The sequence below is a fragment of the Symphodus melops genome (assembly GCF_947650265.1).
Source record: "Symphodus melops genome assembly, chromosome: 5".
Classification (NCBI taxonomy): Eukaryota; Metazoa; Chordata; class Actinopteri; order Labriformes; family Labridae; genus Symphodus; species Symphodus melops.
In genome coordinates, this window is record NC_136695.1 from 28253163 (window position 1) to 28270285 (window position 17123).

Sequence of the window (17123 nt, forward strand, 5' to 3'; positions counted from 1 at the left end):
GTGTTTGCTGTTCAGCTCTGCAGATATATTCCTGCTCTGTTATCAATCTCAGCAGCTCTGTAAGCTGGTCTCTGATAGGCTAAAAAGGCCGTCCGCACATTCAGCCTGTGAGCACATCTGTGATCTGTAATACACCTGTGATGTGATTATTAAAAAAAAAAATCTCAAAGCTTGGGAGTTGCTGCTTCTGTTTTAACAAGCCAAATGTTTTGCTTTTTTTTTTTCCTCTTGTGTGAAAGTTTGTAAGCGGGAGTCCCTGTTGTGAATTGACACAGCCTCCCTTTGTAAAGATGAGCTGTCAACCTGCAAAGTGGCCCTGCAGAAACTCTTTCTGTCCTCTGTTTGAAAAGACAGCCTCTGACGTCCTGCTGAGTAATCCCAGGAGGACGCTTCAGACTGGAGATGGGTGGGCCCTTCTCCCTCACCTAAATAAAAGCCAAATCGTCGCCGAGGAGGACAAGGACAGAGGAGGCATTGTACGCCACCTCTCACCTCCCAGATGCAGCTGACCGCACTTCAAACGGGCTTAAGTGGTCCGAAGTCGCCACATACCTTTCAGATGAGAGAGGCTAAATTTGCTGTGAGGGAGGAAAGTTGTGCGGCGGTGCGCGGAGATTTTTAGAGGGGACAGACTCAAAGACGTTTGATCTTTCACTGAGCTTGTCATCACTGATGGAGCCTTGTTTTTTTTTTTCCTTTAAAGTGGAGGACTGTTAATGCTGCCTAATGCACAGTAAAAGGTCAAAATTAACACAAAAAATGATCCCTCACTTGTGCAGCATTCCCACCTGTGTGTGTGTGTGTGTGTGTGTGTGTGTGTGAGGGGGGGGGGGGGGGGGGGGGAGGTGATGTAGAGCTGATTTACATGCAGGGAGAACGTAAAGCTCTTCTTCTGCTGAGCATGCTGACTGAACAAACGGGCCTTTATTTGCTCCTGGTGTTTCCTGCAGGTTTGCAGACAGGTTGAGTCAACGGACGGGAATGTGAGGAGTGAAACTGAACCGGGTGTGTGTGTGTGTGTTCGGGCGGGGCCTGATCGCTGTCGTCACATGTAAACACACTTGTTGTTTATTACATTAAGTCTGCACATAACAAAGTGCACGTTTTAAAAGAGCGTATTAACAGAAGAGTGACTTCTCTTCTTTAAATCTTCAGTCCATGACCAAACCACAAAGTCTGTCCAGAAGAGTCCAGCTTCATGAAAACAGTCCAACCTGCTCTGACACCTGCAGACCTGTTCTCAACCATCCACCAACAACTCAATATATCAACACGATTTTCTATATGATGAATAGATGAAGCCTCGGACAATCTTTAACTTTTGATGCCTGCTCATTGAACTATTACTGCCATATATTTCATATTGCCAAAACTCTCTTATTTATTGGTTTTTCATTTTATTTAATTTGACAGATTTCTCGGGGGTACAAAGGGCGGTGGAAAGATCCAGAAATCAGGTAGAGAAAGGGGGGGGGACGACATGCAGGAAATCAGCCACAAGAACGGACACAACCCCAGGCCGTCCCTTCCTCGAGGAGCACAGCCTCCGCACGACCACGAGAACAAACCATGACGCCGCCTCGTCTCATCTGCTCTTACTTCTGAAACAGATATCTCTGAGTCAGAGCTGCTCTGGAGGGATTGAATCTATGTCACGATCACTACCAGGGCGGAGCTAGCAGGTTAGCTTAGCGTGCAGACATGGTTTAATCAATCGAACAAATTTACTCGTGACATCGACAGCAGCTCCACCATCAGGAGCTGTTTTCACATGTGCACTCCTCAACATGAACACGTCAGGTAGGCTGCCCCTGGTGGACAGAAGTGGGAGGGTCTCAGGAGGGAGGACATCGCGTAAAAAGAACGACGCAGAAAGGACTTTATTTCAAAGCCACATGTGGCTGGAGTCCAACTCAATGTCGAGGTCTTACAAGGGGAACGGCAGGAAAGAGAAGAAGGGTCAAGTCGGAGTGAAACATTCTGCCACATGTAGCACACATCTGTGCATGTGTGAGAACACGTCTGTCCTTACCCGTGACTTCTTAAGTTTCACTACAAGCAATTTATAAAATATGTTTCTGTCTCTACAGCAGCTTGTGAAGCTCCAGTCTTCAAGTCAGGCATCAAGATCTCTGGTTAGAAAATGACGGGACAAGCGTAGAACTGAACCTCCGGTACCTGGACAGGTCGGTTGGGTGGCGTGCTGATGAGAGGAGCGGCGCCCATCGCCGAGGCCGCCGTCAGACTGCGCTCCCTCTCGTCCTGGTAGATGCGGTCACGCTCGGCCTCCGGCAGCTGCAGGAAGTTCTGCATGGCCCGCAGGTTGACCAGCAGAGACTGGGACGCCGTTTTGGGGTCTTCTTCTTTGCGTAGAATCTCAGACAGTAAGCCCTGACGGAGGGAGCGGGAGGAGAGAAGAAGAAACCAGAGACAATAAGACAAGGAAGAACACTGTGTCACACTTTGCAGCGCGTCAGTCTGCAGATCTTGGACGTTTTCTAAGAGCCATATGTTGCTTTGGATAAGAGCCGCAGCTACCCGTCTGAAATATGAAATCTTCCACGGTGGGCAATCAGTGTATCCTCTGTTTACTTTCAATAGCGCTCAATTCCATCATTACGAGACGGCGATGACTCCATTATCTGAGACGTGTGATTGGGCCTTTTCATCAGCTCTTGGCCACACACTGTGCAAACCATCTCCTCGCTTCTCTCCCCATCAATTGGTGTGATTTGGTAATAAAACTAGGTGATGGGGAAGACATGCTCGTGCTATTACTTTGATTTATTCCTTTTTTTTTTTTTGCTCTTCAGATGTGAGTATAGCTGCAAATATGTGCTCGGCGTCAACTGCTCGACTATTAAAATGCACACAACTATATGTGTCACGTTTCCAGGCAAGTGTGAACAAGTGAAATCTGAGTCAGGGAGGTTTTTATGGCGAAGGGGACGGTGTGCTTAATACACACAAGTATTCAGAGGCTAGATTAGTGGCATTTATGTTTTCACTGTCTGTCTGTCTGTCGGCGTCTGCATTCTTCAGTGTGTGCATCATTCGATGCCATCAGACCTTACTGTTTATCTCACGGCCAATCAGCTTCCTCTTCAAAATAAAACACACACAAAAAAAAAAAGAACGAAAAAAAAAAAATCCTGCTGCGAAGATTTAAGCCCTCCGTGTCACCACTCGACATCCCCTCTTCTCTGCTCTCGCTTTATTAGCGCAGACTCGTCGAAGAACCACGCGTCTAATAAATAATCCTCCAAAGGCAAACTCTCCAACGGCACATCCAGCTAATTCCTCATATCAGCCACAGATAAGACTGTGTTTGTGTGGGAGCTCACCAATCTGCACACAACGCCGCCGCCTCACTCCAACACGCACACACATTTAGTATTTGAGCAGCAGAGGGGAGGGGAGGGGGGGAATTGTTGTATGTTCTAAGTCAAATAGATCTATATCAGTTTCTGGGGTTTTTTTTTTTCCACAGCAACTTCAAAGCAAATGGAGTCATAATGAGGTTTGCTGTCACCTCCTTCTACCCCCTTTATTATAATCCAGAGTGCTCGTCTTAACCCTTATCACAGTCCTCTGTGTGTGTGTGTGTGTGTGTGTGTGATAGGACTCTGACTATGAAGTGAAAGCACATATTTTGGCAGGGAGAGAGAACGCAGGCGATGACCGAGGTGTGTCTCCGGCGTGGCGCGCTGCCAGCTGTCTTACAGTACAGTGAAGGTGCTGCGTTACCCAATGTAGTGTGTGTGTGTGTGTGTGTGTGTGTGTGTGTGTGTGTGTGTGTGTGTATGTGTGTGTATGTGTGTGTATGTGTGTGTGTGTGTGTGTGTGTGTGTGTGTGTGTGTGTGTGCTTTATGAATAAAATAACTCATGAAAGTGTGTTCTAACTTCCTGTGACGTTTTCCTCTTTTTTTAAACCGGATGTTTCTGAGGATTGTTGAAGGACATTTTGACATTTGTCTCAGTTTTATACGTTTTAGTTTTGCTGCATGAAACTAATCTGAAAGATGAGCTGTGACTCACAATGCTTCTTTGGGAAAAAAAAAAAGTGTTTGTGCTCAATAAGATTCATGTGATGGTGAATGTGAGTCAGACTGGGTGGTAAAAATGATATTAAAATCAAAATTAAACAGAATTCTTTAATCAGCTGGAGATGATTGAAAAAACACTGAACGTCGTCCAAAAGAAGATTTTTTATCTCTCCATCATCTCAGACGCAGATTTCAAAATGTTACTGCAGAGAAAAGACGGATATTCGACGGATGTTTGTCTGCTTGATCCATAAAGACTGATTAGATTGGTTGGATGATTGATCGATTGATTGATTGGTTGATTGATTGATTGATTGGGTGGTTGGTTGATTGGTTGGTTGATTGGTTGGTAGATTGATTGATTGATTGATTGATTGATCTGGACCTTTGTAAGGAGCGATCTGTCCTGATGAAGAGCCAGAGAAAACAGTCCTATTGAGTCTTGGTGATGCTGATAGCAGGTGTTGATCACGGATCGATAAACGGTTAAGCACTGATCAATATTGTCTTTTTAGCGTCGCTATTTTAAAACTCAGATCAATAGGTGACTAAACCCATAAAAACATGAATCTCCACGTGTCCTTCGTCAGACTCTCACCTGGGTTCTGTTGAAGGCCACGCGGGCGAACACAGCCTGGGAGATTCCGGCCCGTTTCAGCTCGTCCCTCACCCACTGGTAGATCTCAACGGAAACCTCGCTGTTGGACGCCACCTGTGGCTCCATGGGTTTGCTGTGGGAGTTGCGGCTGACAGGTGGGTGGTTGAGGTACTGCTGCGACAGTGACTGCTGCGCCAGCAGCCGGTTCACAGCGTACTGCTGGTTGAGGATCTGTGCCATCACGAGCTGCTGGTTGACCAGCTGGGGACTGATGGGGGTGGAAACCAGGCCTGGGTGGTGCAGGCCAGGAAGCTGGGGCTGTCGCCCGCCGCTCTGGCCTCCGTGCGGCGGAGGGGCGTGAGACAGCGGGGGAACAGGAGAGGAAGGGGTCTGCTCTGCTGTGCTGCCGGGGATCGGCTGCTGCTGCTGGGAGAAGCCCAGGTGGTTGTGGTTGTGGTTATGGTTGTGGTTATGGTTGGAGCCGGGTGGAGAGAGGTCAGACAGGCCGTCCATCTCTGCTGCAAAAAGAAAGCAAAAAACAGAACTTAAACCTTAATCTCAAAATCGTGACCATCAGAATAACGTCATCAAAGTTTCAGAGGAAATAAAACAGAGCCGCTCTGCATGACATCAAACTTGGCCTCGAGTGAAATCTACGCTGTCAGCAAACATTCCTGTTTACGTTCATGACACATGGGAAGGGAAGAAGATTTGCAGCCACAAGCAAACCACCAACAGAAAAATATAAAAAGAGCAACAAGCCTCTTCCTCTCTCTTATTGGTAACGAAACTGCTGATCAGCCAACGACTGGTTGAAAAAAAAAAAAAAAAAGAAGAAGAAGATGGAAGGACAGATAACAGCTTCATTGTGTTTGACCTGCGACTTCCACAAGCCATGCCTTCAAAATTAAGTTCAGACCGTCTGCGGGCTCATCATGTGAAAAATAAATCTCTGAGAGACAGTACAGTGTGTGTGTGTGTGTGTGTGTGTGTGTGTGTGTGTGTGTGTGTGTCGGTACAAGAAAAATGTGTGTCCACAACTCTCCAAATCTCTCTTTACATCCTTAATTCTCAAATAAGGAGCAGCAGCTCTCCCTTACTGGTGGTCTTTAAGTGTAGGGAGCGCTGAACGGTGACAGAGGGAGTAAATTGGAGGATATATTTTGTAACCTGGGAAACGCCCTCGTTAAGATGATTTGATCTTCTCTGTGAGATTTTTTTTTTTTTTTTTAAAGGTTATAACGTGTCATCATTTGACGGCATTTTGGGGAGTTTCGCAGCATCTCCAGCTTTGGGGAATCTTTAAGTCCATAATGGCTGCTGTGGAATATTTTAAGGCAGGTTTAAATGATGTGCTTAGTGGGTGAAAACAATGATTTAACATTCAAAGTGCTACCCACAGAGGAGCCAGCAAGCACTGGGAGCAGCTGAATGTTTTCAGGTTTCCGCCTCTCTTTAAGGAATATCACATATGCTGCTGGGGCTTTTTGCACGCATGATGCCGAGAGAGCGAGCGAGCGAGCGAGCGAGCGAGAGAGTGAGTGAGTGAGGGGGCAGCATTTAAGAATTCATACGGATGGCAACATTAACACCTTAGAAGTGTGCTGCGGCCTCCACATCCCACGGAAAGAGATAGTGAAAAGAGTAAATTGCCGTTATGGGGGAAGAGGAGGAGGAGGAGGAGGGGGGGGGGGGGGGGGGTCTTCAACAAGCTGAATTTTTCAGCAGATGAAAGATTAAGTGCATGGATGTTTTCCAGAAATACCCACAATAATCATGTTTTTTTGAGCTGCCTGTTTCTTAACTGTCAGCAAGCACAAAACACCCGGCCAAGACGCGCCTATTGAGCGTTTGTAAAAAACAAATGACGAGGGGGGAAAAAACAAAACACAAAAAATCTTGGTAATAATCACATCTCTTCCCATAATCCCTGGCATTCCCTGGCTCTGATGGTATGGCGTGTCTATTCACTCATATGTGAATATGTGTGTGTGTGTGTGTGTGTGTGTGCATATGCTCGCTCGCTCGCACAGACTGCTGGGGGGCATGCTCACAACACACAAACACACAGGCACACGGAGGCATTTCCATGCAAATTGAAAAGAGAAGGGGTGACAGAAGAGCATGGCAGGCCCTGGGAGAAAAAGGCTGCCACAGAAGCGGGAGTCCTCGTGTGGAATCCTGCCACAAAAGAGCCCCGGATTAAACACACAATGGGAATGGGATGTGGGCTGAGGGAGGGAGGGAGTGTGTGTGACTGAGAGAGAGCGAGCGAGCAAGAGAGAGAGAGAGATACAAAGTGACCCAACTCCCTCTCTCTCTCCCATGTTGGCTTCCCTGCTCTAACGCCGCTCCACCTCAAAAAGAGGAGGCACCACATTAGCCGGCAGCCGCTAACGCCACTTCAGCTGGCAGGGCAGAGCGGCAGCCTGCCAGTACCTGTGACCAGGTACTTGCTCCCCTCTCCACTTCAGCCTCACGTGCAGCATGCTGAAGGAAACGCCGCTGCCAAAGCTCACAGAGCGAGCGAGCGAGCCACACTCTCTCTCCCAGCCTTCAAACTTCCTCTGTGTCCCGCTCACACCACACCCGGCTCATCGTGAACACAGGGGGGGGGGGTTCTGCGGGCGCGCGGTGGCCACCTGAGGTTTTGCTCAACACGACACACTCGGGCTGGAGTGTGTGTGCGAGCACATCTCTAGATGCTATCGGGGCCGCTGTGTGTGAACACTTCTTATCAGGGTTCGCTGCACCCGCAGAGAAACGACACAGCTTGTTTGAGTGGACGCTGATGATTCTTTAAAAGGCAAAAGAAAGCAGCCTTTCTATCCACTCTATCTTACAGAAAAGAATCCATGGAGGACGTGACCTCGAGGTCGTTTCACACGTTGAGTGGAGAAGCTTTGGTTGACGACTCAAAAACAGAAAAAACTGTTTTTTTACAAGACGGATAAACTTCTTTAAGAAATGAATTATTCTACTAATTACAATCACAGCCACTGAATATCATTGTGAAGTTTACTCCATGCAGTGTAGTCATCTCCCCTCATGTCGTAAAGTAAAAGAACACGACTGAATGTTCCACAGATAAAACTTGAAGATGTTTTGTTTTACTTTGAGTGAGAGACCCCCGGTGCCCTCTTTCAAAAAACACTCTGCTGTGTGCGGAGCTTTCTCGCCAGTTTATTTGTCACATTGTGAAAAATGAATCAAAAGGTGTGTGTGTGTGTGTGTGTGTGTGTGTGTGTGTGTGTGTGTGTGTGCCCATGTTGTAACGTACCTAGTGCATTGGCACGCGGACTCTCACGGAGGACACATGTCCCCAGGTAGCCCTCCAGCTGGGAGGGTTGGCGCATGCCTGCACAGTTGGATGGCAGGGCACGCACACGCACACATGCAAACACGCGCACACACACACACACACACACACGCAAAGTGGAGTAGTGAAGAAAGAAACACAAGGTTAAAGGCTTTCCACACTTCCTCTCTCTCACTGCAGCCGAGCAGAAATATGACATTTAAAGCAGGAGCGTCAGCTGCAGCAGCCCCATTTCAGAGGAAAATAAAGTCAGATCCAAAACAATTATGACAGAAAATGTGTAGGAGTGTGCAGGATAATACACAAGTACAGCAGGTCTGGAGTAAAGTAATGTTCCCGGCGTGTGTCAGCAGACACTTTAACAAAAAAACCAAAAAAAGCCGGAGCTAAGATATGATCACAACACGCTATTTGCATGGAGGCTGTGAAAACATTTTGATATAATATCTCATCTGTCATCACTGCGAGCTGGCGTAGAGAAAAGATTGTTGGACAGATTGTTAAAGCTAATATCTCAACATTACACCGCCTTACGAGCCCTGCGAGCGAGCCGCGTTGTGCTTAATCAAAAGACATAAAAACACAGCTCCTTCTATCTGCAGCTGGGGTGATACTGCTATCTTATAACCTCATTTCCTGGTGGGTCAAAGGGGATTTTTTTTTTTTTTTTTTGGAGATAATATAAAGCATGCGTTGTTAGAGGGTTGATAAGAAAATCTAATTGAATTCCAGACTAGGCGGACTAGGCGGTGGCTGGTTGAAGTCATCGCAGCCTTTTGTTCGTGGAGCACTAAAGTTCACAAACAAAAATAAAAGCAATCAAGAGGCTGCGTCGGGCCTCTGGCTTAGTTTGAGTGAGAGCACTACATGCAGCGGCTAAATCAAAGATAACACTGTGCAGTGTGCAGAAGTGACTGGAGTAATCTCCAGTTATTAGATAACACGATAAAAATGTATTTCTGCTTCATGCAAGGGCAGCAAGACAAAGAGACGGCTGGTTAGAGAACATATTGTGACGGTGTGTGTGTGTGTGTGTGTGTGTGTGTGTGTGTGGAAAGAGACAAAAGTGTGAGCGCCATACTTTGCGCCCCTCCGTTTTGCTTACCCATCATATCTTTTGTCTTCTTGAAATGTTTATACCAGCGCCCAAATTCCTGACACTTCGCCGCCGACACATTTGCATAGTAAGTGCTGTTCACAATGGAGGAAATCATACTCTGAAAGAGAGAGATTGATTGAGAGGGAGAGAGACTTTAGATTCTCATTGTGGTGAATATACAGACATAATATGAAAGCTTGTGAAACATGCAGTAACACTGTAGCTTGTCAAAACAAATCAAAGATAGGGACACGGTAAAGCCCTGCACTAAAGATTGGCACGTGAAAAGGGATCAGACATGCAGATATTTTTGGATTTCCTCTTCTTAAAGGTGAACAAATTAAATCAAACAAGGCGTTGTCTGTTCCTTTTTTTTTTTTTTTTTTTTTTATCAAATGCCGTTGAGTTTGTCTGAACTTTTTGGATTTCAGAGTGGGTGAATTACAAAGTGTGAAGTGTGTTGACATCAAAAAAAAAGCAGGAGGCAGAGAGGATATTTACCTTCAACAAAAAAAAAAAAAAAAAAGAACGACGATAGCGCTTTATTGAATATCAGCATCTGGGGAGTGGTGCGATGTAAACAGATAAACCTCTTTTATTTTCCAGCTCTTTATTTATACAATCTGTTAAAAGAGGAGAACTTCAAGCGGAGCGAGGGGCCGACTCTCTACCCTCACGGCGTTCGCTTCAACCTTCCTCCTTCGCTGCAGGAAAACAAAAAAGGCGATATTTTCCTCCTTCTCGTTTCATTAAAATGAATGTTTTAACACCTTGCTTGGCCTCGGGGCGAACAGGGAGGCTGGCGCGGGGTAGAAATTGTTTTTGATTGTTATAAATATTCAAAAGAACCAAACCATCTGTTTTCAAATTACAGGTATGCCGTCTTTATCATTTTTGATAATGTATGCGCGGGGAACCTTCTGGCAGAGCGGCGCCATGAACTGGTTCAGGAGGAGTCTCAGGCTCCTCCAGTGCAATCCTCACCTTCTGCTTCACTGGGACACTTTTTATTTTTCAGCCTGCTGGAGCAGCATCGGTGTCCCGGTCGGGGTCAGATGGCCTGACGTCACAACGACTGCTCGTGTGTTTCATCCATGCAGTGGAGCAGAGGCGTAAACTCGGCCTGCACCATGTGCGATAATTATTGATCAGACGCCATCAAAATGCAATCAGTTAGCTTCTTCTTTTTTTGAAGACTTATTTCAGGGCTTTTCGTGCCTCCAGAGTCCGACATGCGGGAAAAGGAACCAAAGGCCAGACCCCAACCTGAGCCACGAGGACCTGGGCCTCCTCACATGGGGCACGCGTCCCGACCAATCGTCCGCCAGCTCCCTCCAATGTAATTAGCTTTAACTCAGTTTATCTGCTGTGCTCCATGTTTTAAAGGATGCAACGCGCCTTCTGAACCCTCCCCCAAAAAAAGTTTCATTTGGCATGAGTAAATCTGAGAGTAGGTGACCGTTAGCGTTAGCTTCATGTGTGCACATGAGTGAGACAGCTCCACTCCATGAAGAGACAAAAAGAAACGAAGGGATCAAAGCTCAAGCTCAAGCTTTCTCTGCTCTTACTCTGATCTGCTGATGTTTCCTTTAAAGCTTCTACACCCATCTATCAACCAAAACAAGACCATCCGAAGCAGGTTACAGAAGAGCGAGACAGACACAGGTGTCCTTTGTCAAACTCAGGCGGGGGGGGGGGGGGGGGGGGGCATAATGGAAAACCAAGATGTCATGATTCAGGACAAAACACTTCTGGAAGCAACAAGAGCGCACAAGGAGACGATGGAAACGTGAGTTCTCAAAGACACGGGCAGAGACACGAGGCCGTTCAGAGACGCTGTCCGGTTTGACCAGCGATCACGACGCGCTGCGAGCTGGACGCCGTGAGGTCGGAGGAGGAGGAGCGAATCAGCCGCTCCTCTTATTAGAAGACAGATATCAGCGAGTCACGCTGGAGGCTGGACCAACCACACGGCGGTACACCGTGAAAAACAGTGAGGGGGGTGGAGGGGGGGGGGGGGGCGTCTGCATTGGGACTTGCACGGTACAACAAAGCAGGCTTTTATAGAAATAGTGAAAAGCCTTCATTTAATAGAAACCCTAATAGAGTTCAGGTTCGGGTTAGGAAGTCAGAATTTCCCTTTTTTAACGGATCAGACGTCGATGCATGAAGCAGCTCCTTCTTTTAGATTTATAAAGTGTTCCCTTTAAGAAGCAGAAGCTCTAATAGGATCACGTATTGTCTAGTCCTCATGACTTACACTTAACACTACAGTTATTCAGAAAGGAAGCAACTTGTTTGTGACTTATCGGGAATGAAATGTGGATGTTTTGGAGGACGAGTGGCCGAGCAGCAAAAACGGCAGATTCCAGTTTCTACCTGACTGCTGGAGCCACAGATCCATCTGGAAACTATAAATATGAAGTCTGAGGGATAATGAACTCCTCTCTCCTCCAGCCTGCCATCTTTTATTTACAGTATATCTGGGCTAAGGCTGCTCCAGGCAACAAACAAGAGGCCTGCAGAACGCTCTCTCTCTCTCTCTCCGTCTCCGCCATCTTTGACACAGATGTTCTAATAAACGCTGCTCATTAATCAGCCCTCTCCCTCAATACATCACTCCACCTCTCACAGGGGGCCCTGCGTCTATGTGTGAGGGAAACAACACACACACACACACACACACACACCTATTCTCTGTTTCACTCTGTCTCACACACACACACACACACACACACACACACACACACACACATGCGCACACTAAGTGAAATCAAGCAGATAACCAGAGCCTCTGCTGCCACCGCCGTGCCAGCAGGAGGGCTGTGCTAGAGCTTGTCAACAGGTAGCACGACTGTGTGTGTGTGTGTGTGTGTGTGTCTCTCTGTGTGTGTGTCTCTGTGTGTGTGTGTGTGTGTGTGTGTGTGTGTGTGTGTGTGTGTGTGTGTGTGTGGACCCTTTAAGTGATCGCCATCTGCAGCACAGAGAGCTTATCAGCAAGACCAGGAAGTGGCACTGGGCTACTATCGGTCCCCAACATCTACTCCACTCCCCATCATGGGAGACAGGAAGAGAGAGAGAGAGAGAGAGAGTGTGTGTGTGTGTGTGTGTGTGTGTGTGTGTGTGTGTGTGTGTGTGCAGGAGAATAACGGTGAAGCAGGCAGGTACTGTATGCACCCAGCTGCCAGCGTTAGAGTGTGGTGCACACAGAAACACACACACACACACACACACACACACAACCCCTGCAGACAAACACACATGGTGCAGGTACACAAACACACACATGCAGCCTAAAACACACACACACACACACACACACACACACTCACACACACACACACACACACACACACACATTCCATCCTAGCCTGATGTCTTGAATCAGCTGGGGAAAAAGCACATCCCATTTGCAACACTGTGCCTTCTCTCTCGCCAACATCTAACACAGCTCAATTATGGCACATGCCCACCTCAACTGGGTGACCCCCCCCCACACACACACACACACACACACACACAGGCATGGACACACACACACAAACTGGCAGCCACATTGGGCCTGTGGCAGCAGAGGTGGTGAAGACCTGCAAAGATGGCATTTTGATGACTATCTGCTGCTACGCAACGCAGCAGCTGGTGTATCAGGGGCCGCCCAGTGAGAGCGAGCAGGGGGCGGGCAAGGAGAGGTGGCGGCAATGGGAAAAAGACTGGGGGGAAGGGGGGGGGGGGGGGGCTCGTTTGTTGCCATAGTTTCTGTTAACATGAGCAAAGGGGGTTGGGAAGCTTGTTAGAAAAAAGAGAATCAGCCCGATCGGCGGATTGAGGAAACAAATCCACTCAAGTTTGATTTTAGCCGTGTTGTTGAAGCTAGCTTCACACGAGCGCACGTCGCCGGAGTCAGTTGCCCCCGACGCGACGCCACAATGGGGCGTGAGGGGAATTCACTTTAACCCTCCTTGAGGCTGGACACACAAAGCACGACTCCCCGCTGCAAAAGGATGAAACTAAATGTTTGACAAGGCCTCGGACAAAAGCGCCGTTTCACAAAATAACCCCCCGCCACCCTCCCCCGCCCAGCTCTACGCCCCCCCCCCCCCCCCCCCCCCCTCCCCCTCCCTCCCCCTCCCCTTCAGAGGTGAGCTAATTCTCTTTCTCTGCTTGTGACTCTGTCATCTGTTAACCTCTCTTTGCGGTCCGTGATTACGCAGCAGAAATTCAAGAAAACACTAATCCTTTAACAAACAAAAAAAAAAAAAAGGTGCCAATCTTCTGCTGACTCCTGCTAACGCCCCCCCCGGCCCCTCCCACTCCCACTCCCACTCCAGTCAGCGAGCTGAGAGGGTTGGCGACACGCTTCATGTCACACAGAAGGTGACATCAGCAGTGCGACGTCACCAGCAGGCTGCTTCAGCGAGCGGCGTTGGGAGGGACAAACTGGCCACATTAGAGCCCGCAGAGTAACAGATGTCAAACAGCACCATGGCAGCCATGTTGGAAGAAGACACATACATGGAGAGATGGGCTGACGACGGCTTTGATTAAAGACACAGACATTGTCTCAAAACATGTCCTGCAGTCGGAGTCAACCTGGACCAATCACAGGACAACACGGGGACAATGATGTCCAATGTGTCTCCACCGTGGAAGGAACATGAGTCCAAATAAAAGTCCAAATGTTCAATGAGCTGCTGAATCAAACTTTCACACAGAAAGCAAAGTGGTGATTTGGAGGGAACGCCAAATAAAGCGCCGTGCACGGAGACACGGAGACACGGAGACACGGGACAGCGCTCTGAGACGCACTGAAAAGGTCACTCCATTCAGAGAGGAGTCTCCGAGATGTTCGGCTTCATTGATTCATTGATTACTTGATTGATTGATTGATTAATTGATTCATTGATTTAGGATTCAGACTGTTTCAGTTTATAACCTAAAAACAGGAAAGAAGTAGAATCAGTTCAGCCCTCCTTTATTCTCACTGCAGAGCTCAAACAATCTTCAGTTTAATTTGAGACAAATGTGTGTGTGTGTGTGTGTGTGTGTGTGTGTGTGTGTGTGTGTGTGTGTGTGTTAGATCCTCCGAGCTCGCACGTGCTCTCCTCTGAGCCGTCTTCACATATGGACCGTAAACAGGGTGATTACCAGACCGGGCTGGGCTCCGCCTGAACGCCACCCAGGGACTCTTTACATCATCAGCGCACTGCTCATGCCCGGCTACACACACAAACACACACGCTGAGAGCAGCCGCCTCACACTCACACACACACACACACACACACACACACAGCAGAACACAAATGAGGGTCTCCAGGTGACCATACGGCGGCCTAGGAGGAGAGCTGGCTTCTTCCTGCCGGCTCCTATACGCTCGTGTTTGCCTTTAAATAAGCACAATGGATGCAAAGCACAAATAAGACTTCCACCCTGACGTCCTGCACCGTGATGTACATTTTCACAAACGTGCACATGCGCACATCTCCTCACACTCGCACATTATTGGCCCCTGTGAGAGATATACTGCCGTTTCCTTCCATTCACTCCCGAGCTGCCTGCGTGATATACCGACTCCACCGCCTCTTAATACAATATCTGCACTCCAGCTTTCTATCCAAACCTCCCAGCCCACAGAGGGGGGAGGGGGGAGAGGGGGGGGGGGACATGTTTGGCTCTCTGGTCCTGATGCTATGAAATGTTGACAATTAACTATAATGACAAAAAAAAAAAAAAAAGTCAAAAACAATCCAGATCGTTCTGGGCTGGAGCCAATGTTTATCTAACAATAAGCATACGTTCAGCAACACCTCTGCTTTTTGGCTGCCGTTTCTATACGTGTGTGTGTGTGTGTGTGTGTGTGTGTGTCTGGGCTGTAAAAGAAACCAAAAAAAAAAAAAAAAAATCATGCGGCACAGGAATGACAATAGCTATTGATTTGGCTTTTCTATGCCGACTCTGGTTCCCACTTGATCAAACTCAGGGCATTTGATAAGATGATTAAGTTAAGGATAGAAGAAGGAGGTGTTTGGTAGCAAAAAGAGGAGGGGGGGGGTAAAGGGGGGTGCTAATCGTTTTCATTTTTTTCCATTTAGTTTTTTTTGTTTTCAGAACAAGCAGACTGGGCTTCAGCACCTGTGATAAGGGACATTCTTTAGCCAGAGAGCTCTGATTCATGTCTTTGAGTAACTCCTTGAGGGCGTTTCTTACTGTAGAGTGGCTCCATTGCTCAGGCGGCAGGTCCTCCAGCTTAGGACAACTGTGGAGAGAGAAAGAGAGGAGACACACGGGGAGGGGTGTGGGGGTGGAGGGGGGGGGCATAAGGGGAAGGTAAGACAGGGAGAGGAAAGGGGAGGGGGGGGGACAAATAGGGATGCAGAGGGAGAGGGGGGGGAGAGCATGAGAAACAATTCAGATGGAGAAGAGACAGAGGTAGAAAGGAGAGCCAGCAGCAGCCTGATGGGATCTCCAATCCAATGATCAAATACACACGCGACACAACATCAACATGGGCGTCGGGGTCGCACGGAGCGAAGCGAGCGAGAACAGCAACCTTTAAATCTGGAAACGTCTGCAGGAAGGAAACACATCCAGGCTGCAAAACGTCCCTCACAGATCCTTACAGTGATCAGACGTTTAAAGTGGACCTGCTCACCTTCACTCACCTCACTGTTAGTGTTTGTTCAGCTTCAGAGCAGGATGAACAGAGAGTGTTCATTCATTATCATGTGACACAAAGCTGCACAATAACAGCGAGTCTTGTTTCCATTCCAGCGTATTCAAATCAGCGTGTCGGTAAAGTAGTGAACTTAAATCATCCGCCTGCACGATCCCATCTCAGTCCAAGTCTCACAAAAAGCATCAAGTGCAGATTATTGATCAGTTCAATCTTCTGCACAATGCAAGAAACGACAAGCTGAACTCAAACAACTCGAGTCAGACGTTCAATAAATGATGAGAGAAGCTGCCAACCCTCACGTGTGACAGAAATCATCTCTCTTCAATGGCTCACTTTGGTTTTTTCACACGACTCAAGAGTTCCCTTCAAAAAGAAAAAACAAAACAAACTGGGAACAAATGACTTCGCCCACATCCGTGATTGTAGCATTAGTCCAAAGCCATTTTTTTTTTTTTTTTAAAAGAAAAATGTATTGATGAAACTGGGCGAATGGCTGGAACAATCAGATAGAGAGAGAGAGAGAGAGAGAGAGAGAGAGAGAGAGAGGGCGAGCGAGGAGAGGCGAACACACACGGGCTCACGTTCGCTTCTCTCCCTGCTGCAAGCGCCCCTCCAAGACAGACAGATTTCATTTGGCGCATCAAGCAGATGCATCTGGAGATTGCTCTGTCTCTCTCTCTCTCTCTCTCTCTCTCTCTCTCTCTCTCTCTCCTGATTGTTCTGATTAGTTAATTACTTTATACAACACATCTGCTGGATTGATGCATGAATTATACATCAGCTGCATGTGGTGACTATTATTTCATGTTACTTCTACCTTCCTGGCTCGTTGTGCTCGGCGAAACAATTTAAGGTGTTACTGGCTAGATGTCTGCAGCAGCCGGGGTGGAGGGTCGGGGGTGGGGTGGGGGGGGGGGGGGGGGGGGGGGGGGGGGGGGAGAAAGGAGGGGTGGATGAAGGTGATGGAGGGACGGGAAGAGGAAAAGGAGGAAACAACAAATACAAAAACAATAACAATACTGACAACAATATGCAGAAAAATCCACACAGATTTATAAAGCAGGTAAATCAGCGGAGGTGTCAGCTGGTTTTAGGAGGCGGGGAACATGACAAATGTGAAATACATGGAGGTGGTTTGGGAGTGTGGAGTGAGGGAAAGCTGAGCAGCAGCCACGGCGCCCAGTTCAACACTTCACGTGTGTTCGACTCGTGCTCGCCTCGTATGAATTACCTTCTCTTAAAGCTGCCGAGATGCTCGACAAGTGACGGAGATGAGAGGCAGAATCAGGGGTGATGAGTGAACAAGTGCACAAGACAACGTGTGCATAAATCTGTCAGTGTGTGTGTGTGTGTGTGTGTGTGTGTGTGTGTGTGTTGGAAAAATTG

General features: G+C 47.8%; 1 protein-coding gene across 1 annotated transcript in view; it reads right to left on the reverse strand.

The window, feature by feature from the left end:
- Positions 1 to 17123, reverse strand: part of satb1b (SATB homeobox 1b) — a 52453-nt gene that overhangs the window by 16966 nt on the left and 18364 nt on the right. Inside the window, exons 5-9 of the mRNA XM_079343994.1 lie at positions 15269 to 15317; positions 9070 to 9181; positions 7926 to 8003; positions 4646 to 5163; positions 2179 to 2391 (exon numbers count right to left, since the gene is read on the reverse strand). Of these exons, the coding sequence (XP_079200120.1) occupies positions 2179 to 2391; positions 4646 to 5163; positions 7926 to 8003; positions 9070 to 9181; positions 15269 to 15317 (970 nt within the window). The remainder of the gene's footprint in view (positions 1 to 2178; positions 2392 to 4645; positions 5164 to 7925; positions 8004 to 9069; positions 9182 to 15268; positions 15318 to 17123) is intronic.